General features: G+C 42.8%; 1 protein-coding gene across 44 annotated transcripts in view; it reads left to right on the top strand.

Annotated features, from left to right (window-relative positions):
• LOC147377707 (nuclear autoantigen Sp-100-like) overlaps nucleotides 1-22,205 on the top strand; it is a 94,711-nt gene that overhangs the window by 25,520 nt on the left and 46,986 nt on the right. For 8 of the 44 annotated variants that reach the window (XM_086335949.1, XM_086335912.1, XM_086335896.1 and 5 more), the window contains exons 2-10: nucleotides 6,368-6,530; nucleotides 7,855-8,023; nucleotides 10,019-10,102; nucleotides 11,898-12,077; nucleotides 12,218-12,289; nucleotides 16,790-16,939; nucleotides 17,462-17,545; nucleotides 20,602-20,748; nucleotides 21,453-21,536. In XM_086335949.1, coding sequence (XP_086192075.1) covers nucleotides 6,368-6,530; nucleotides 7,855-8,023; nucleotides 10,019-10,102; nucleotides 11,898-12,077; nucleotides 12,218-12,289; nucleotides 16,790-16,939; nucleotides 17,462-17,545; nucleotides 20,602-20,748; nucleotides 21,453-21,536 — 1,133 coding nt within the window. Of the gene's footprint in view, nucleotides 1-6,367; nucleotides 6,531-7,854; nucleotides 8,024-10,018; nucleotides 10,103-11,897; nucleotides 12,078-12,217; nucleotides 12,290-16,789; nucleotides 16,940-17,461; nucleotides 17,546-20,601; nucleotides 20,749-21,452; nucleotides 21,652-22,205 lie in introns of all 44 variants that reach the window. The other 36 variants (XM_086336000.1, XM_086335959.1, XM_086335932.1 and 33 more) reach the window with 15 other exon arrangements.

Below are 22,205 nucleotides of genomic sequence, written 5' to 3'. Positions count from 1 at the left end.
ATACATATGTCCCCTCCCTCTGGACCTTCTTCCCACCACCTTCCCCTTCCCACCCATGTAGGTCATCACAGAGCACCGAGCTGAGCTTCCTGTGCTTTACAGACTATCTCGGCTTTTAATTGGAATATTTAGGCCATTCACACTGAAAGTAATTATTGATATACTGGATTACATTACCATGTTTTAACTCTTCTTTATTTATTGTATTTGTTTGTTTTGTGTCTCTTTTTTCCCCACTCTTTTTTCTGCCTTCTCTAATTTTAATTAACATTTTATATGATTCTATCTTAGTATTCTATTAGCATATTAATTATACTTCTTTTAAAATGTTTTTGATGGTTGTCTAGAGATTATAATACACATTTTATAGCACTTCCTCTGTAGCACACGTACCTTATAGCAGAGTATATGCAATTCCCTTCTCCCTTCGCTTATGACATTTTGTCATTCATGGCCCTTATCTGTATTGGCTTCCCCAGGGGCACAGTGGTGTGAATGGAAAGGAAAATAATGATTGCATAAAAATTTTAGAGCATGTGTAAATTGTGTTTTTTAAACCTTAACTCTATATATTGACATAAGCATAAAGGAAATAAAGAAAATTTTAGGAACAACGCTCAAAATGGATGTTTGTAGAGTGAAATTTCTCAGCCCTGCATGTCTGGAGTTGTCCTGATTCACTCTGCATTTTGAAGGCCTAGATTTGTTACTGATGAGATGTCTCAAGTTATTCTTGCCATCATCCTCAATAAGTGACCAATTTCTTAATTCCTTCTGGAATATTTTAAGTTCTTCTCTGTTTTTTTAGGTGTTGGCATTTCATCATTATGTGCCTTGGTTTGGTTCTCTTTCTTAAAATTTTATTTATTTATTTATTTTCGACTGTGTTGGGTCTTCTCTGTGGCGTGTGGGCTTCTTGGTAGCTTCTGGTTTGGTTCTTTTAAAATTCATTTTTCTAACTCCTTTAAAGAAATCCATGTTATTCTACTCTATAGAGATCATATCTCCTTAAATAATTCTGGTATGGTCCTCCTCTGCATTTTCTTGAGTATCTTTCTTGACTCTAATAAGGTTGCTGTTAGGCCTCTAAAGTAATCTTGGACTCCTATGTGCTGTGCTGTGCCTTTTTGTAACTCCATGGACTATAGCTTTCCACCCTCCTCTGTCCATGGGGATATTCCAGGCAAGAACACTGGAATAGGTAGACCATCCCTTCTCCAGTGGATATTCCTGACCCAGGAATCAAACCTAGGGTCTCCTGCATTGTAGGTGGATTCTTTAAAAGCTGAGTTACACTGGGAGCCCTAGACTCCGGTATTGTCTCTCAAATTTGCTCTTTTGTGTTCTTTTAATCTCTTTTTTTTTGGAATTTTTTTTTTTCTTTTAATCGCTTTATTTTGAACTTCCCTGCTGGCTCAGTGGTAAAGAATCTGCCTACAGTGTAGTTTGGTCAGGAAGATCCCCTGGAAAAGGAAATGGCAACCAACTCCAGTATTCTTGCCTGGGAAATCCCTTGGAGAGAGGAGCCTGATGGTCTGCAATACATGGGGTCACAAAAGGGTCAGACATGACTTAGCAACTAAACAAGAACAACAATCTATTTAATTTTCTGGGGAATTCCCCCAACTTTATTTTACAACCATTTTAGTAAATCTTAGTAAATTTCTAAAAATCAATTTTTTTAAAACATCTAATACCACTATCTCTTTCTCTGTTATTTCCTTTTTCTTTGTAAACAAGGGTACAATGTGTGTTCTCAAATCTCTATAAAAATTTTAGAGGTTTTGAAAGTTTCTCCTACAATATCTCTGTTTCTCCTGGGGTAACCTTTTTCTCTTTTTAGTGTTATTCTTTCTTCCTAAAGTTGGAGAATTTCCTCAAAAGTCTGCTGAACTGTGGTTATCTGTTTCTACTTAAGAGGCGGCTCTGGAAATCAATGCATCTGACTCACCAAATTAAAGAATAAAGAAGGAAAACTGTTGGAGGAAGGGGGACCCCTTCCAGGGCCCGAAACTGGGCTCTTTTCTAACACTCAGAAATGCATTGTCTGAAGAGACACATGTGCTGACAACGCAAGAGATTTTATTGGGAAAGGGCACCCCGGGTGGAGAGCAGTAGGGTAAGGGAACCCAGGAGAACTGCTCTGGCTCGCAGTCTCGGATTTTATGGTGATGGGATTAGTTTCCGGGTTGTCTTTAGCCAATCATTCTGACTCAGAGTCCTTCCTGGTGGTGCAGGCCTTGTTGAGCCAAGATGGATGCCAGAGAGGATTCTGGGAGGTGGTCGGACCTGTGGTGTCTCCTTTTGACCTTTCCCAAACTCTTATGGTTGATGGAGGCTTATTAGTTCCGTGTTCCTTACCAGGACCTCCTGTCGTAAAACAGCTTATGTAAATAGTTACTACGGTGCCTGGCCAAGGTGGAAGGTTTCAATCAGTGTGCTTCCCCTAACAAAACCATATGAACACCTCAATAGGTCCATTTCATAATAATCAACATCTGACCATGATAAAACTCTCAGTAAACTAGTAACAAACAGAAACTTCCTCTGTCACGTGTGCGTATCTGTGTGTGTATGACATCATACTTGATGCATACATTAAATGCATTTTCTCTAAGGCTAGAAACAATGTAAGGAAGAAAGAAAAAAGAAACAATTTTTGGAAAGGAAGAAGCAGAAGAGTTTTATTTTCTGATGCCATGGTTATTTTTTCTATAAAATCCAAAAGTAGTCTACAAATACATTACTAGAATACATGAATTTAGAAAGGTCATGAATACATGGTTACTGTTTCTTAAAAATCAATTCTATGTTCATACAATTGTTAGAAATAATTTAAAAAGCAGAATCACTTAAAGTAGCCCCACAAAGAATAAAATAGCTAAGAATAAGTTTAAGGAAAGAAGTGTATGACTCCTGTGCATGTGTGTGTGTTCAGTCATGTTTGACTCTTTGAGACCCTATGGACTGTAGCCCGCCAGGCTCCTCTATCCATGGAATTTCCCAGGCAAGAATACTGGAGTGGATTGACATTTCTTACTCCAGGAGATCTTCCTCACCCAGGGATCAAGCCCACATCTCTTGCATCTCCTGCTTTGGCAAGCAGATCCTTTACCACTGCATCACCTGATACTGAAAGCTAAAAACTCTTCTGGCAAGATTAAGGAAAATTAAATAAATGGGTTGAACTCAGTGTTGTTAAGATGTCACTTTACACCAAATGAATCTAAAAGTTCTATGCAAACCCTATAAAACTCAAAAAGGCTTTTCTTGTAAAAATTGACAAATCAATTTTAAAAGATATGTGGAAAACCAAAAGACGTAGAAAATCCAAGGTAATATTTTCCTGATTGGCTTCAAGTCTTTCTATACGCTGTCGATTCAGATCAGTATACTGTTGGCACAAGGGTAGGCAAACAGACAACTGGCACAGAGTAGAAAATCTAGAAGTTGAACCAGGTTTACACTTTAAATTAATTTTTGAATATTTTAATTAGCTTGGGGGAGACAAAGATTTCTCAGCACCCTAAAGTTGTTAGCCACAGAAGAAAAAAAATAATAGCTTTGGCTTTGTCAAAATTAAAAATTTCTCCTCATCAAAATACATGGTTAAGAAAATAAAGGCAAACCACAAAATGGGTGAAAATGTTCACAACACATTTCTGTTGCTGTTCAGTTGCTCGGTCGTGTCCGACTCTTTGTGACCCCATGGACTGTAGCATGCCAGGATTCCCTCTCCTTCACTGTCTCCTGGAATTTGCTCAAACTCATGTCGGTTGAGTCAATGATGCCATCCAACCATCTCATCCTCTGTCGCCCCCTTCTCCTCCTGCCCTCAATCTTTCCCAGCATCAGGGTCTTTTCCAATCAGTTGGCTCTTCAAATCAGGTGGCCTAATATTCAGAGTTGATTTCCTTTAAGATTGACTGATTTGATCTCCTTGCAGTCCAAGGGACTCTCAAGAGTCTTCTCCAGCACCACAGTTCAAAGCATCAGTTCTTTGATGCTCAGCCTTCTTTATGGTCCAACTCTCACCTCCATACATGACTACTGGAAAAACCGTAGTTTTGACTATACAGACTTTTGTTGGTAAAGTCATATCTCTGCTTTTTTAATACACTGTCTAGGTTTGTCATAGATTTTCTTCCAAGGAGCAAACGTCTTTTAATTTTGTGGCTGCTGTCATTGTCTGCAGTGATTTTGGAGCCCAAGAAAATAAAGTCTGTCACTGTTTCCACTGTTTCCCTCTCTATTTGCCATGAAGTTATAGGACTGGGTGCCATGATCTTAGTTTTTGAATGTTGAGTTTTAAGCCAGCTTTTTCACTCACAGTACGTATATTAAACAAAACATTTATTTTATAATATATACAAACTCCTACACATCAATAAATAATAAAAGACAACCCAGTAGTATAAATGGGCCAAAGGCTTGAAAAGGCACTTCAAAAAAGAAGATTATGAATGGCCAATGAGCATATGGAAGTGTGCTCAATATTATCAGTCATTAAAAAAATACAGGTTAAAACTGTATGAAATACCATATTATATATTATAGACTAAAATGGCTAAAACTAGAAAGCTTATTTCTAACAGATTTTGGAATAGTTTGACAGATTCTAAAACTATTAAACATACTCCTACACAATGACCCAACAATTCCACTCCGAGTTATTTGCCGAAGGGAAATTAAAACATCTTGTCACCAAAAAACGTACAAAAACCACAGCTTTATTCAAACTAGTCCCAAACCAGAATACACCCAAATGTCCATAAACAGGAAAATGAATAAGTAGATTGTGGTAGGTCCACACAATGGAATATCTTGAACAATAACAGAACCAAATTTCTGTTCATCTAACATGGATGATGAGCAAAAGAAGTCAGGCACAAAGCATACGTGATGTAGTTTTTTCATGTATACAGTGTTAAAGTGTTAGTCACCCAGTCATGTCCAACTCTGCAAACCCACGGACTGTGGCCCTCCAGGTTCCTCTGTCATGGAATTTCCTAGCCAAGAATACTGAAGTGGGCAGCCATTCCATTCTCCAGGGGATCTTCCCAACCCAGGTCTCCTGCATTGCAGTCACATTCTTTACCATCTGAGCCACCAGGGAATATGAAGTCCAATCATGCCTGCATACTCAGTTATGTCTGACTCTTTGCAACCCTATGGATGATAGCCCACCAGGCTCCTCTGTCAATGGAATTTTCCAGGCAGGAATATTGGAGTGTGTTGCCATGCCCTTCTCCAGGGGATCTTCCCAACCCAGGGATTGAACACACACCTCTTGCATCTCCTGCACTGGCGGACAGGTTCTTTACCACTACTGCCACCTGGGAAGACCGTGTGAAGTTCAGTAACAAGTAAAATTAACATATGGTTACAAAAAGGATAGCGCTGTTTCCCTCTGAGCGGCTGTCTGGGTGCAAGTGGTCAGGATGCAAACTGAGGGTGGAAGGTATGATGTTCTGTTCTTAATTTTTCAAATAACACATCAGTTTTCCACAACATGTCTCCCCTGTGATCTCCACTGGGTCTCCAGGGTTCTGCAGGACTCACTGGTTGCTTTCCTGACCTCTGGGAGTATTTTCCACCTACAATAGTGGTTAGCGATCCTCTGATCACTCATTGGAAAAGACTCTGATGCTGGGAGGGATTGGGGGCAGGAGGAGAAGGGGACGACAGAGGATGAGATGGCTGGATGGCATCACTGACTCGATGGACATGAGTCTCAGTGAACTCCAGGAGTTGGTGATGGACAGGGAGGCCTGGCGTGCTGCGATTCACAGGGTCGCAAAGAGTCAGACACGACTGAGCGACTGATCTGATCTGATCTGATCTGATCACTTTTTGTCTCATAAATTTTGGTAGAACTCTCTTATCTGCTCATTGCCCCCTGCCATTCTCCTTGTCATTGTGAATCCAATCCCTTTATTAGCACTTTTAGTGGAAAGTGGTGGCAATAATAAAAAGAAGATAAATGATTCTCTTTAATCGGCAGTATTTAACCAGAAACATTTTTTACAGGATGTTGATACAATAAAGTGATTATTCCCCAATGCATTTTGGGTACTGAAAAGTACCCAAATATATCAGACAAAGGCGGATATCTTTATAATGGTTTTGATTGGGACAGACTGGAACGGACTTCTTTAGTCCTGTACTTTAGTCTTTCTTAACTTCCACACTTTTCTTCAACTATATCATTGTTTGTTGTTTCCATTGCTTTTATTTCTGTACTGAAACCACTTATTTTATATATGTTGGTTCTTCACAATCTATTCTTTATACATAAAATGTTACAGCCTTCATAAGCATCTCGGAATCTTGATGACCATTTTCACATGATATTCTTCTTCCTTAGGATGTCCACAGAAAATCAGAACACGGAAGACAGGCTTGTCTTTGAGACTATATTCAGGCACTTCAAAAGACATAAAGTGGAGATTTCAACTGCAATTAAAAAGACATTTCCTTTCTTTGAGGGCCTTCGTGACCGCGAACTCATCACCAATAAAATGTATGAAGTAAGTGAGGTTTCTTATGTCACCATTTGGTAAACCAACCCCAAACTAAGTTATGTTTTTATATCCTGAGCACAGCTAGCTAACTGAGGAGTGTCCTATGAATAGAAGACTTCTTAACTATTGTTGCAAATGTTCAAGTATTGTGAGGTAGAAAGGGAGAAAGAGAGTGGAAACAGGCATCACTGGAGACAGTCCTTCCTCTGATAGAAGGGACGGTGCTCTTGGTGGCCACTGGAGTCAGGCAGGCTGGATCTAAAATAGTTGTGCTCCACAGATGTTTAATACACACAGTACAGCATAAACTAAGAATTAAAAGTAAGTGTAATAAATTCATGAATAATTTAAATGAGATGATTTAGTGAAATAATAATTGACACAGCATTCCTTTTTGAAGAACATCAATTTAAACAGTTGGGCTTCCCTCATAGCTCAGTGGGTAAAGAATCTGCCTGCAATGCAGGAGACCTGGGTTTGATCCCTGGGTTGGGAAGATCCCCTGGAGAAGGAAATGGCTACCCACTCCAGTATTCTTGCCTGGAGAATCCCATGGACAGAGGAGCCTAGTGGGCTACAGTCCATGGGGTCACAGGAGTTGGACATGACTTAGTGACTAAAGCAACCAATTTAGATCTGAGAACATTAAAACCCACATGAAACTGATGTCTTGTTAGGACAAATTTGGGAGTAGATGCTTGCTATTCTTTCTCTGACAGTTTTCTTTCTCCAACAGGGGTTTTTCTTTTTCCATTTATTTATTTCCTTATTTATGTATTTATTTGTGCTCTTTCTGGAGTCTTGGACTTTGAGTTAATTTTAGTAATAGGCATTGTTGGAGATACAGGGGTGCAGGTCTTCAGCTTGTCCTCTGAACATGCTTTCCCTGTGGCCAAGTTCACAAAATGAAGCACTGTCCCCTGGCTTCCTTGAGCTCTTCCAGGCCAAGTCAGGATTGGTGAAGGGGCAGGAGTTGTCCAGTCAACAGAATAGTGGCTCGTCACCTGCCAAGTCTATCCCTCAAAGAGTTGACCAGGCTCTTAGCTACATATTCATTAACTTTGAACTCTCTTTTAACCTTCAGAATTGTGCCTTCTTACATCTAATGTAAGTTAGGGTGAGGAGATCAGATTCACAAATGGATAGTTTTAAGAAGAGGGGATTTATTGTTTCACTTAGTAGTCATACAAATATACAGAAATGCTAAACCTCTACGTGAAAAGACACCTATGTATGGAAATTGGAATACATTAACTTGACATCTCTTTCTAGGGCTCTCTTGTAACCTGGAAGTCTGTATTTATACTTTTCTTCATTCATTGTTTTTAAGGACTGTCAAGATTCTTGTAGAAACCTGGTCCCTGTACCAAAAGTGGTGTACAATGTTCTCAGTGAGCTGGAAAAGACATTTAACCAGTCGCTTCTGGAAGCATTGTTCAGCGACGTCAACATGCAGGAATATCCTGATTTAAATCATGTTCGTAAAAGCTTTGAAAATGGTAATTAGCTTATTTTCTACCTTTTGATGTTCAAGGTCAATTCTGTTCAACAAGTATATATTGAACTCCCATCACGTGCCATAACTGGTGCTGAGCAGTGGGGATATAACAGCTAACAAAGCACACTTAAGTCTTCTCAAATCCAACCTAGGTCTTCTACATTTTCAGCAGATTCTTCACCATCTGAGCCACCAAGTTCTTCTCAAAGCTCATGTTATAAAGGTTATGGTACACCACCAACCTGGAGATCTGCTTAACCAGATACTTAGACTCACAGGAGGACCAGAGCCACAGTGGCATCTGATTTAGATGACAAATAACAGGCCAGCAGTGGTCTACACAGCAGTCCACTGAGTTGATTACTACCCATCTCAAGCTTAGCTGTGGGTATAGGATCCATCTTGGCTTAGAAACAACAGATCAACAGGGTCAGTATCTCAACAACTCCAGAATCATAGGCTTTCAGGGTCCCCTAGAGGGACAAGCCAGATTATAAGAATCACCACAACCCAAGAATGTGGTGATTCAAAGAAGACCCAAGAACAGTCCGTAGGTAGACTCTCCCAGTCCAGGTCATTTTAACCCCTCAAACCCAGGGTTGACCTGGTAACACAGAAGAAAGGCCACGTTCATCAGATTTCTAGAGTAATTAGCACAAAAGTTAACTTATATCAAATTTTCCCTTAACGGAAAAATGGTTTTAATCATATTTTCTCCTCAAATAATCACAAAGGCTATTCTCTTCCAGGGCTTGTTTTTGGTGCCACATATAACTAAATGTTGACTTTTTCCCGAGAAGGTATAATTTATCCTTTTTAAATGCTGGTGACTCACATCTACACTTGCTGCCAACCCCCTGCCCCTGGCAGAGGTCACTGCTGTCCACAAGAGCTTGGGTCAGTGACTAAACTCCAGAGGATGGGGACTGTGGTCCTATTTCTAGGACCTCTCCTGTTTCTAGGCTCCACCCTCATCCCTGTCTCGTGTGCTAAAGTCCTTCCGCCCTTAGGCCTCCTTCACCTTTTCTGGGCTTTGGGCCACTGTCCTCCTCATACCTGCCAGCTGACTTTGCTGGAACTTGACCCATGCTCTGGGGAAGACAAAGTAGTACCCGTGGCTCCCACAGTCCTGTTCATCTCACCCCTTACTGGGCATTTTCCCAGGAGGCGCTCCTGCCATCAGCTCTGAGGCAGCCTCCCACCATGTCTCCTTCCTAGACTCCTGGCAGTGATCTACCCACTAGGCTCCTTGGTTTATTTCCTTCCTCCTACATCTGCTAAGTTACTTACATGCAGGGTCTCTGGGCTGGTGTCCTGGCCTCCTCTTGTTGGCAGCCTCTTGGGTCCATGGTCCAGGAGTCGTGGGGATGCCCTGCAGTACCGCAATAGGCAATCCCTGTGTGCAGCTTCAGAGTTTCCTTTTTTGTGGGATCTGGACCACTCTGGGAGCTCCGACTAGCAACCCCACCACGCTCCCCACACCCTCTGGTTTGTCTCTTTGGAAGATGAGCATCCTCCCCAACACAATTAAGCCCAAACCTCCTCTTATCTAGAGCCTTCTTTAAAGCCTTTGGGCTTTCTCTTTTACACACACACACACACACACACCCCTCTCTAGGATCCTAGTCGTGCTTCAGAAGAAATTTGTTTCTTTCTTACATTTTGAACAATGCAGTTAACACATTTCACTTCCCTTATTTATTTTGACATGTGTTGTCCACATGGTGTGACGTTTATTGTACATGACTGACAGCCTCAGGATGTTCCCAGGACTCCTTTATCCTTATATTTGAGTGGCTCATTTCTATGCAGGGAACATAGCTGCTCCCTTGCTGGGGTTTCTCTTTTCTGTCCAAGGAAGATGGGGGAACTTTACCATGAAGGTTGGGATCCACTGAGCTCTGAGTGACCCGAGAGCTGGAAATACCTAAATGTGTAATTCTGAGATGATGTTCCTGGTCTCTGGTGGAGATCTTTAATTGTGTTTTCTCTTCAGCAATCCAAGAGAGACTTAGTTATGAAGAAACTGATGGAGAAGAGAGGGAGGAGAGGCCTGCCATCCAACTGAGCCTTGAGCAAGGTGATTGAGACCAAGAACAAACCAATTCTCCCTTGCTAAGAGGAAAAAGAGAAGGGGAGGCGGAGGCCCGAGTCCTGAGCAAAGATTGAGAATCAGGGAAGAAACGATGAAGGACCACGGAGAAGTTAGGCAGGGATATTTGTATGAACATCTAAGCAGAGGCTAAGTCCTGGAGGAGTGGCTATGACAAGAGGCTTTTGCCCCAAATACCAAGACAAAGGAAGAGGAACCCAAGGTGTCAGTAACCAGATTTAAAGAGAATGGCTGCCTGAAAGTCATTGTGATTTAGAAAGAATCCTATAGGAGAAGATCAATGTGAAGTTGTGATGGGCTAATCACTATGGGCTCAAGGTCAATGTCAAAGAGGAGGCCGTTGATGATGGCAGAAGAAAGGACTGATTTAAATGTGGGGGAGGTTGTTCAAGAGCAGGAATATTCAAGGAGAAAGGTGGTCATATGGATTCAGTGGTGAGGAATGGTAGAGATGCGGAGGAGAAGATGTGGGTATTTGAGAGAGAGGGGAGAGGAAAAAGAAGAAATGAAAGGAGAAAGAGGTCAGTTCAGTTCAGTTCAGTTCAGTTGCTCAGTTGTGTCCGACTCTTTGCAACCCCATGAATCTAAGCACGCCAGGCCTCCCTGTCCATCACCAACTCCCGGAGTTCACTCAGACTCACGTCCATCGAATCAGTGATGCCATCCAGCCATCTCATCCTCTGTCGTCCCCTTCTCCTCCTGCCCCCAATCCCTCCCAGCATCAGAGTCTTTTCCAATGAGTCAACTCTTCGCATGAGGTGGCCAAAGTACTGGAGTTTCAGCTTTAGCATCATTCCTTCCAAAGAAATCCCAGGGCTGACCTCCTTCAGAATGGACTGGTTGGATCTCCTTGCAGTCTAAGGACACAACAAAAACAAGCAAGTTAATAACAGCTCACTTGATTGAAAGTTTCTTCTGGCAGTTGTGGGTTTATTGCCATTGGACGGTATTATCACTCATGGGCCCATTTTGCAGATAAGGAAGCTGAAATCTAGAAAGACCTTGTATGTAGTTGGCCTGGGATCAAATGAGCAAGGATGGAACCAGGCACTCTGAACCCAGAGCCTGTGTGTTCAACCCTGGATACTCCCTGGTAGCCTAATGGGACAGACAAAACCCAGAAACAAAAGGAGGGAAATATACAAAGAGGGAAGTGAAGTGAAAGTCACTCTGTCATGTCCGACTCTTTTCGACTCCATGGTCTGTAGCCCACCAGGCTCCTCTATCCATGGGATTTCCCAAGCAAGAATACTGGAGAGGGTTGCCATTCTGGAGAAAGTGGAGGAGAATCAGACGTTGAATCCTCAGGGAGAGGCTAACAAGACAGATTAAACAGACCTGTACAGGGAGGGAGTAGATGAAGAGGGGGTGGGGACTTTGTAGGAAGTAAGGTAAGGTCACCAGTCAGGGCAACTCTAGGGACCAAGGCCGGTTCACCATGGCTGTGGAAGTCAAGATAAGCCATTGCTAGGTACTGAATGGCTGGTGGAGATCATGCAGTGAGATGGCCTGGCCAAAGCCCTCTCAGCCAGGAGTGCCCCTGACCTACCTTCCACTTGAGAATTTGGGGTCAGGCTGTAAGAGTTGGATGAGATCCATCAGGCTCAGATGGTCTTTGTATTGTTGTCTACTGGGGGTCTCAAGCTTCTTATTTATTAAAAAAAAAAAAAGAAAGAAAGAAAAGAAAGAAAAGGGGAATTAGGGGAGGGTGGCACAGTCCCTACTTCAATTTCTGAAATAAATTTTTAATTTTCCCTCCTAGGAACTTCTAGAGGCCTGACTTGGTCTGGTGGAGAATCCTCATCTTATGATGGTCTGTTGTTGACTCTGTTCTGTGATGCTTTGCTAAGCTTGTGTCCCCTTCTAGGCTGTGCGGGGCGCAGAGCGGCTGCTTCTTTGTGTCAGAAATTTGTCAGTCTTTGCATCTGCAGTTTCTCCAAGGGTCAGTGCTCTGAGTTGCTGGGAAGGTCGCTGCTTCTGGGCTCCTTAAATGCACTTGCTGCCAGTCCCCAAAGACTCTGGGCCTGATTGTTTTGCCCCAGCATCTGGCTTCACTGTTTTCTGTTCTGTTTTTTTGGTCAGGCAGTGATCTTGGTGCTTCGATGTCATGTCTGGCAGAGACCAGTGCTACAACCAGAGTGTTGGAAGAAGCAGGTGATGGGCATTCCTCAGGGTAGGGGGTGGGGGTCGGGGGGAGGGGAGTCCTCCCAGAACTTCAATTAACCCATAACATCCTTAATGATATTCTTAATTCTTAACATTCTTATTATTTAAATTTTATTGCTCAGCGTTCTCATTTGTAATATAGGGATATTACAGGCAGATTGTCATGAGGCTATGAAATGGAACAAGGATGGGAGTGCATTTAACAGTCACTAGGTATTCACTGGGCTTCCCTGGTGGCTCAGTAGCACTGCTGACAATAGCTAGGACATGGAAACAACCTAGATGTCCACCGGCAGATGAATGGATAAGGAAGTTGTGGTACAAATACACAATGAAATATTGCTCAGCTATAAAAAAAGAACACATCTGAGTCAGTTTTAATGAGTTGGATGAAACTGGAGCCTATTATACAGAGTGAAGAAAGCCAGAAAGAGAAACACCAATACAGTATATTAATGCATATATATGGAATTTAGAAAGAGGGTAACGATGACCTATATGCAAGACAGCAAAAGAGACACAGATGTAGAGAACAGACTTTTGGACCATGGAGGAGAAGGCAAGGGTGGGACAGTATGAGAGAATAGCATTGAAACATGTGTATTACCATATGTAAAACAGATGACCAGTGCAAGTTCAATGATGAAGCAGGGCACTCAAAGCTGGTGCTCTAAGACAACCCAGAGGGATGGGGTGGGGAGGAAGGTGGGAGGGGGGTTCAGGATCGTGGACACATGTACACCCATGGTTGATTCATGTCAATGTATGGCAAAAAAATCACAATATTGTAAAGTAATTAGCCTCCAATTAAAGTTAATAAATTAATTAAAAAAAAAAAAAAAAAAGAATCTGCCTGCAATTCCGGAGACCCAGGTTCAGTCCCTGGGTCAGGAAGATCCTCTGGAGAAGGGAATGACTACCCACTCCAGTGTTCTTGCCTGGTAAATCCCATGGACAGAGAAGCCTGGCAGGCTACAGTCAATGGGGTTGCAAATGAGTAGGACACACCTTAGCAACTAAACAACAACAAGGTACTCAGTACATGTTTGTTCCCTGAATAAAAAGTACTGGTACCAAAAATACACTGTTCATTGAAAACATTAGTCATAACGATTTGATTTTTTTGATCATGGTATCCTGGTGGCTCAGAGGGTAAAGCGTCTGCCTGCAATGAGGGAGACCCGTGTTCGATCCCTGGGTTGGGAAGATCCCCTGGAGAAGGAAATGGCAACCCACTCCAGTATTCTTCCCTGGAGAATCCCATGGACAGAGGAACCTGGTAGGCTACAGTTCATGGGGTCACCAAGAGTCAGACACGACTGAGCAACTTCACTTTCACTTTCACTTTCATCCCACATATTGATGCAGCCAGTAGTTTATTTAATCTTCCCCCAAACCTGAAAATGTGTGTATATTATCCCTGTTTTTCAGACAAAAAAGAATCAGCTTAGAGAATTCGGTTATTTGTACAAGTTCACCCAGCTGAAAATCAGGACTGAGCGCTGCTCTACGCAGTGTCACAGCAGGAATTCAGGGGCCCACAGCCTGGCCTCAGCTTCTACCTCAAGATCTTGGGGTAGTGACTAGCCCTCTTTGTTCCTCAGTTTCATCATCTGTAAAATGGACATGATAATAGCACCAATTTCAGAGGGTGATGGATTTTAAACAAGTTACATCATGTAAAGCGTTCACAGCCTTGTCTGGGGCTGTATCGGTGTTCCACGCATTTGTTGTTATTACTACCTTTAATCATCATCTTTATTTGCGTCTACTGCCAGAGTCCATGCTTCTAACTGTTACATTCGTAGTACAGTTTGAGATTTTTTTCTCTCATAGGTGTTCATTGGATTTACTGATTCCCCAGCTGGAAAAGCAGTGAGAATAGCAATGCCACCTTCTGGCCCAGGAAGATAAATTGAAGGTCATAGTTTTCCCTGCTTACAGCACACTACTCTATAACACATTTTAAGTCTTTATTCCATGACTCACCTTAGTAAGGAAGGAACATAGAGGAGTCTCGGGGAACTACCTACAACATGAAAGGCTCTTATATGTAGCTTCCCTTAGGGATGTATTATTTTAAAAAGAATGTTCTAAATTAGTAATATGCTTTTATCAAAGAAGAACTTTCAAAGTGATTTTTGAAAGCACAGTAATACTTTTTTGCTACTTTAGCTTTTTTTAATTGAAGGATATTTGCTTTACAGAATTTTGTGGTTTTCTGTCAAATACCAACAAGAATCAGCCATAGGTACACCCGTGTCCCCTCCCTCCCAAATCTCCCTCCCATCTCCCTCCCCATCCCACTCTTCTAGATTGTCACAGAACCCATTTGAGTTCCCTGAGTTATACAGCAAATTCCCATTGGCTATCTATTTTATATATGGTATTGTAAGTTTCCATTTTACTCTCTCTTTTATCTCATCCTTTCCCTCCTCCTCACTCCATGTCCATATGTCTGTTTCTCCCTTGCTGCCCTGAAAATTAATTGATCAGTACAATCTTTCTAGATTCCATATGTATGTGTCAGTATACAATATTTATATTTCTCTTTCTGACTTACTTCACTCTGTATAACAGGCCCTGGGTTCATCCACCTCATTAGAACTGACTCAAACGCATTTCCTTTTATGGCCAAGTAATATTCCACTGTATATATGTACCGCAGCTTCTTTCCATTCATCTGTAGATGGACATCTAGGTTGCTTCCATGTTCTAGCTATTGTGAAAAATGACACAATGAACATTGGGATACATGTGTCTTTTTCAATTTTGGTTTTCTCAGGGTATATGCCTAGGAATGGGATTGCTGGGTCTTATGATCGTTTCATTCCTAGCTTTTTCAGGAATCTCCATACCGTCTTCCATAGTGGCTGTATCAATTTACATTCCCACCAGCAATGGGAGAGGGTTCCCTTTTCTCCACACCCACTCCAGCATTTATTGTTTGTAGACTTTCTGATGTTGGCCATTCTGACTGGTGTAAGGTGGTATCTCATTGTAGTTTCAATGTGCATTTCTCTAATAATGAGCAATGTTGAGCATATTTTCATATGTTTGTTAGCCATTTGCATGTCTTCTTTGGAGAAGTGTCCGTTTCTGTCTTATTCCCATTTTTTGATTGGGTTTTTTTTTCTGGTATTGAGTTGTATACAAGTCCGCTTGTACATTTTGGAAATTAATTCTTTGTCAGTTGTTTCCTTTGAGATTATTTTCTCCCATTCTTGTTTATAGTTTCCTTTGCTGAAAAACACAGTAATACTTTTAACAAATCACATTTATTCAAAACGTTAAGAGTTAAAAATACATATGGATGAATATATATTAGCCATTCATCTGCTAGTACAGCTGATGGAAACAGGAAAGGATAAGCGGATGGAATTGTGACAAGCAATGAGCAGAAGAGAAAGGATTCAGTGTGTGGGGGGGGGGGGGCGGGGGGGTTATGGAGGGAGGAGGCAATGAAGTTCTCTGAAATTCACAGCGTGGTCTGGGAGCACCCTTACCAGAAAATGAAATCCCAGAGCATCTTGATGGTGGGGAGCAAGGAATATAAAGAGAGAAACTTCAACCTAGGACTCAAATGATACACAGCAAGTCACCAGTAAATGTGTTTGAGTGTCTGACCTGACAAGGTGGGCTGACGTGCCCAGGTGAGAGGAGCGCTGTGTCTCACACCCGGCCCCCACCCCAAGGGGAGGCTCCCAGTCCTGAGGAAGAGGCACAAAACAAGCCCAGGACCCACATTCCATACTAAAACTTTGGGAAATAATTTTAAATCATGCTTCATGTTAATTACTTTGTTCAGAAAAATAACACTAAGAGAGAAAAATCCAAACTGCAGTGAAAAATATGTCTATGTGTTCATACATTATTGAGGCTGGTGGGAACAGAGTGGGAGGGGTTGATGGAATCAGTGAGGACCAGAGATGGTTGCCATGGAGGAAGGGCGTGTGTGCTGGTCCTGGGTGGTTTGCCGGGGGATTCAGTCCTTCCCCTCCCCTGCTCTGCTCGGCCCTCTGTCTCTGGCCACTGGCCCCTGCAGACTTGTTTGTCAGCTCCCCTTGCTGCTGACTCCCTGCTGGGTTCCTAGCATGGAGACCCTGGCAGGAGAGTGGGAGTAAGGGAGGAGCCGGGTGTTTCTCCATCACTGCCTCCAGCCGCAATTCTGGCAGCAGCCACAGCTCAGCCTCGACTGCACCTTCCACAAAGCAGGCAAATCATGGCTTAGCCTCTGCCTGCCCAGCGACCTCAGCCCGTGATCTCATCCTCTATCCCTCCCGTAGCTTCCTGTTGACCCTTCTTTATGTTGTCACATTTTTCCACTTGATCTTCTGTGCTCTTCCATCAGCTGTGTAGCCAATCCCTGGATTAAATATCCTCTGCTCTAAAAACTTAGAGTGCTTTGTATTTTCCTGTTGGATTCTGCTGGATGTTGGAGGAAAATAAAATATTTATAAAATATTTATAAATCAAAATGTGGTTTAGGTACAGCCTCCCCTGAAAACAGACTCTCAGATCACCTCAGTGAAACAGAAGAGATAAATGCAAAGAGGAATGATACACCCAGCAACCAGAACGATGCACTGGAAAGCCAACAAGCAAATGAACAATGTGACCAAGAATCTGAACCAACAGGTAAGGCTGGCTGGCTGGCTTTGCCTGGGGAGTAGAGATGCTTACCACGGGGGAAGGGTACGTCCAGGACATGCTGGTCCTGAGTGGTTTGCCCAGGGATTCAGTCCTTACCCTCTTAAAGGGGTCAAGAGGGCCTGACTGGTGACAGAGAATGAATTCATGCACCACTCAAGGAAACATCTATTAACAAAGAAAGGGGAAATTACACAGACACTGAGGGCAGGAACTGAGCCTAATGTACTGATGGGAAAGACCTGGAGGAAGAAAGTGAAAAAAGAAAAACTAAGAGGGTGAAGTGTCCCAGACCCAGCGAGGAAGAGAAACAGAAACAAGAGTCAGGGAGAGATTGGCTCCAGAATCAGTGCAGCGCGGCACTTTCATGGGGTGAAGGCGGCAATAAGTGCAGACAGGCTGAAAGTAGACACATAAGAAGGGAAGAGAAGTCGGGGAAGAGGCGAGAAAATGGAAATAGGGCAAAGCAAAGCTCTGCTGTGTGTCAGCTGTGGTCTTTTTTATCTTCAGAGTTCTGTGAACCAGCACCTATTCAATCAAATAATTCAGATGACGGGGAGGAGACACCCGACCTGTTGCCTTCTAACAAAGACAGTAATTATTACTTACCTTACCTATTTTCTTTCTTTTTTTTAACTTTTATTTCATCCTTTTTTTTTTTAATGGCCATGTTACATGCATGTGAGATCTTAGTTTCCTGGACAAGGATTGAGCCCATGTCCCCTGCATTGGAAACGCAGTCTTAACCATTGAATTGCCAGGGAAGTGTCGTATCTTACCAATTTTCTAATTACATCTTTGTTTTCCTTTGCTAACCCATACTACCTCACCCCTTCAAGATCCTAACACCATCCAAGACAATGCAGCCTTACCCACAAACTCTAGCTGACTTAGCAGGTGTAAATTGCAATGGAGAAGGAAAGCTGAACTCTTTGGTGGACAGGGTGTCCCTGGGAAGAAGGTGCAAAAAGGAAGAATAGGAAAAGGTGGGCTGGGGAGCATCAAATAACAAAGTACAAGAATGAGATAGATTTTAGATACATTGACATGGAATCCAAATAATGCCATGTTGTGGAGTTGATGAAAAGAATTAAGTTGCAACTTCCTTTTCAGAGGTTATAGCAAAAACACGGAAATCACACAAGATGCTGCAGGTCAGATTTGCATGAAAGGAAGCTCAGATGAAGGGCTAGAAAGAAAGTGACAGGTAGAGGGATGTGGTGCGCTGAACACTGGCGAAACAGGGAGAACTTTGGTGATGATCTGAGAGCTTAAATGAGGAAAATATATAGAACGACAAAATTGACACAGAGGAGACATACAGAGGTCATATTAATATGACCTCTGAGAATAGGAGAATAGGAGAAAGTAGGGAACATAATAGAGAATGGATACATTGAAAAAGCAAGTAGAGGACAGCAGGGTCAGGCCAAGGGTGAGACCCTGGGGCACACCTAAGGACTGTCTTACTGTTGGCACCTTCGTGAGTCCTGGGCACCTCCTTTGCCTCATCCTAGACACTGCTAGGTCTTGGGGACAGTGATTTTTAAAATGCAGAGGAAAAGAGATGAATAGAGGAAGATATCAATGAAAAAGAATACCAAAAAACCAGAAAACTGGAGGTGGGAGAGGCACAAAGAGGATAACTTGATAACAAATGAAAAATTGGTAGAGAGTGGACCATACAGAGAGAGGAGACAAATCAAGACGCTATCCCATTAGAGGAGACTGTCATCAAAAAGGAGGCACAAAGAGTCTATAATGATCAAAATATCCCTGGAACCCCCCAGATAAAAACAGACGTCTCCCCAGTCATCTTCACCCTCCCCACGGTCTCCATAACACCCATGAGCTCTTGTTTCCTGGGCGTACATCTTCAGCCTACACTTGATCTCTAGACTCATTCCACCAAGTGCCTGGAGATCTTTATTCAAAGATCTGTTGGAAGGATTTCCCTATAGTCCAGTGGTTAGGGCTCTGTGCTTCCATTGCAGGGGGCGAAGGTTAGATCCCTGGTTGGGGAATTGAGATCCCACCTGCCACACAGCATGGCCAAAAAAAAAAAAAAGGTCTGTTGGACATCTCAATTCGGAGGCCATATCTGTAACTATCTATTGCTGTGTAACTAACAGTCACAAAACTGAGCGGATTAAACCAATCATGGTTTTCCTTCTCACTTCCATCAATTCTAACTTTAAAATCTTTCCAGCTTGTCCAATTGTTCTCCAGTCTTTGCTGTGCCCATGCTAAGTTGCTTCAGTCATGTCCGACTCTGTGCTACCCCATGGACTGTAGCCTGCCAGACTTCTCTGTCCCTGGGATTTCCCAGGCAAGAACACTGGAGTAGGTGGCCATGCCCTCCTCCAGGGGACCTTCCCAACGCAGGGATTGAATCAGTGTCTTTTATAAGTCTCCTGCATTGGCAGGCGAGTTCTTTACCACAAGGCTTGCTATAATCCACGTCCTGCCACTTCTCACTTCAAATAGAACAGTCTCCTGCTCATTTCTTCCCTCCTGTCTCACTTCCTTCAGATTCACTCTCTGCATTTTAGCTCAGTAGACCTTTCCAAAATGCAGACCAGTTCATAAGGTTTTCCTGTTTAAAGCCCAATACCATCCCTGGGTTGGGAAGATCTCCTGGGGGAAGGCATGGCAACCCACCCCAGTATTCTTGCCTGGGAAATCCCATGGACAGAGGATCCTGGGATTGCAAAGAGTCAGACATGACTTAGCATGCACGCACGCACCTTCTTGTGGCCCTCGGCATGAAGTCAAAGCTGCAGGTGTGGAGTACTGACACATACCTACCAGTTGTGTATTTCCCCATCATACTACATTCCCATCACACCAAACTCCTTTTAGTTACTTAAATTTGACAAGCTCTCTCAACCATCCCTGCCTTTTCATATGCCTTTGGAAAACAGTTTTGTATAATCTTCCAAAGTAGAAAATACAGGTAGCTTATAACTTAGCAATTACACTCTTCAACAAATCAATAGAAATGTATATTATCACCACACACACAAAAGATTGTTCACCATAGCATTATTTGTCATAGTCTAAAACTTGAGCCAGCACAAATGGAGATTTTTTAGTTTTATTTTTTAATGGATAATTTCTGTAATGAATGTTATACAGCAGTGAGAAAATATATATAACTGGATACAGATGACTATTGCACACATAATGTTGATAAAAGAAGCTAAATCCATATCCACCCTGCCCCCAAAAGAACAGACAGAACGAGAGTGAATGATTCCACTTAAGAGTGTTAGTCACTCAGTCATGTCGGACTCTGCAACCACCTGGACTGTAGCCCACCAGGTTCCTCTCTCCAAGGGACTTCCTAGGCAAGAATACTAGAGTGGGCTGTCATTCCCCTCTCCAGGGGACCTTCCTGACCCAAGGATCGAACCCAGACTCCTGCATTGCAGGCACATTCTTTATCATCTGAGCCACTAGGGAAGCTCTGATTCCACTTAGAGTTGAGAGGGGCATGAAGGAAGGGACAGAGTTGAGCAGCAAACGGGAAAAGGGTGGGGTGGAGCCTCCCTCTGCAGTAAGATGACAGGAAGAAGACTTCTTAATGCTAGTGAGCTCCTTTTTGGGGAGACAAATTAAAATTTTTCATTCATTAAAATTTGATCCAGGAGCAAAGCCATCCAACCATGGACTACAAATCAATTCCTGTTCTGTCCATCTAGTGGATATAAAGAAGGAAAAGCCATTTTTTAACTCAGAAGTTCAACTGCAAGCCCGAGCAAGGACTGGCTATAACCGCGTGTCTGACATAATAGGTAAGGTTGACAGAGATAAAGTGGAGCGGGGGTCACGGGAACCAGGCAAGAGGCTGGGGCATCAGGGTCCAGCCAGCCAGTTCAGGTGGCTTTGGGCAGAGGAAAGAAGGGCAGGGAACCAGCACCCTGTGTTTAGCAGAAGAGATTCCCCAGGGACCCGAAAAATATCAGAAGACAGATGATGGGTAATAAATATTGATGTCCAGGAGACTATTTCCAAAGTAAGAGAGGAAAGTATAAGAAAGAAAGAAAATGGGGGTAAAAATAGAGAGCCAAGATATTCAAGAGAGTAGATGGAAAAGAAACACATGAAGACAAAGTGAGGTATCAAGAGATACCGTCCCTGGAATGAGAGGCATAAGTAAGGAAAAGGGGCCAAGAGGAAAGTGAAGAAGTAAAATGAGAAAGAAAGAAAGAGGTGGAATGGAATAGAGGGTCAGAGGTAGATCTAGGGTGGGGGTGAGGGGTAGCAGGAGGGTGGGGGAGGGGAGTGCGGGCAGGATGGGCGGAGCCGCCCTCTGCGTGTGAGCGTCATCACCTTTCATGCAGGACCGGGAGCAACCTGCAGCTCACCCACATTCAAGCACAGACCACGTGCCTTGAATTAACTTAGCTTCTGGGTCTCCCCGGTGCTCTCATTCTGGGGTTTCCTGCTGCGTGGGCTCCACCCTGAGATCCTAAGGGGGAGTTGTTCCTCTGTGCAGTGATCAGCAGTGAGGACTCTGCAGAATCCAGTGATGGAGACGAGTTCCCAGAACCCTCCACGTCAACACCAGGAAGGATAACTGGTAAGGAAGTGGGAGAGCAAGGCCAGGGCTGCAGGAATCTGCACGAGAGCTACTGTTTCTGGAGCATCTTACTCGGAGCCCCTTATGAACCATGGACCCAATTTTTCTTGGAATCGTATCCTCTAAATTTTACTGTTATGGGAAATGCAGGATGATATGAAATCTCTATCTGAGGATGAGGTCTATTAACTGATGGTTGTTGCCATTTAGTTGCTCAGTCGTGTCCAACACTTTTGTGATTCCAAGGACTTTAGTCCATCAGGCTCTTCTGTCCATGGGATTTCCCAGCCAAGAATACTGGAATGGGTTGCTATTTCTTTCTCCACTATTAATTGATGGGTTCCATTAATTAATACATGTTTTCTATTTTATTATATAAAGAAATAAACTTTAAAAGTAATGAGTGTGTTTAAAACTACTAGTTGCTGTATCTATAAAATGTTAGATTTTTTTCAATGATTTTGTTTATTTACTTATTTATTCCTGGCTGTGCTGGGTCTTCATTGCTGCCTGATTTTTTTCGATAATTTTATTTATTTACTTATTTATTCCTGGCTGTGCCGGGTCTTCATTGCTGCCTTGGCTTTTCTCTAGTCGTAGCGAGCAGGGGCTACTCTCTAGTGATGGTCCTTAGGCTTCTCTCATTGCAGTGGCTTCTCTTGTTGGGGA

This window comes from Bos grunniens, chromosome 2 (assembly GCF_055505025.1).
Source record: "Bos grunniens cultivar Pamir isolate PY7600 chromosome 2, Bosgru_T2T1.0, whole genome shotgun sequence".
NCBI lineage: Eukaryota > Metazoa > Chordata > Mammalia > Artiodactyla > Bovidae > Bos > Bos grunniens.
This window is presented reverse-complemented; position numbering and strand designations above follow the sequence as displayed.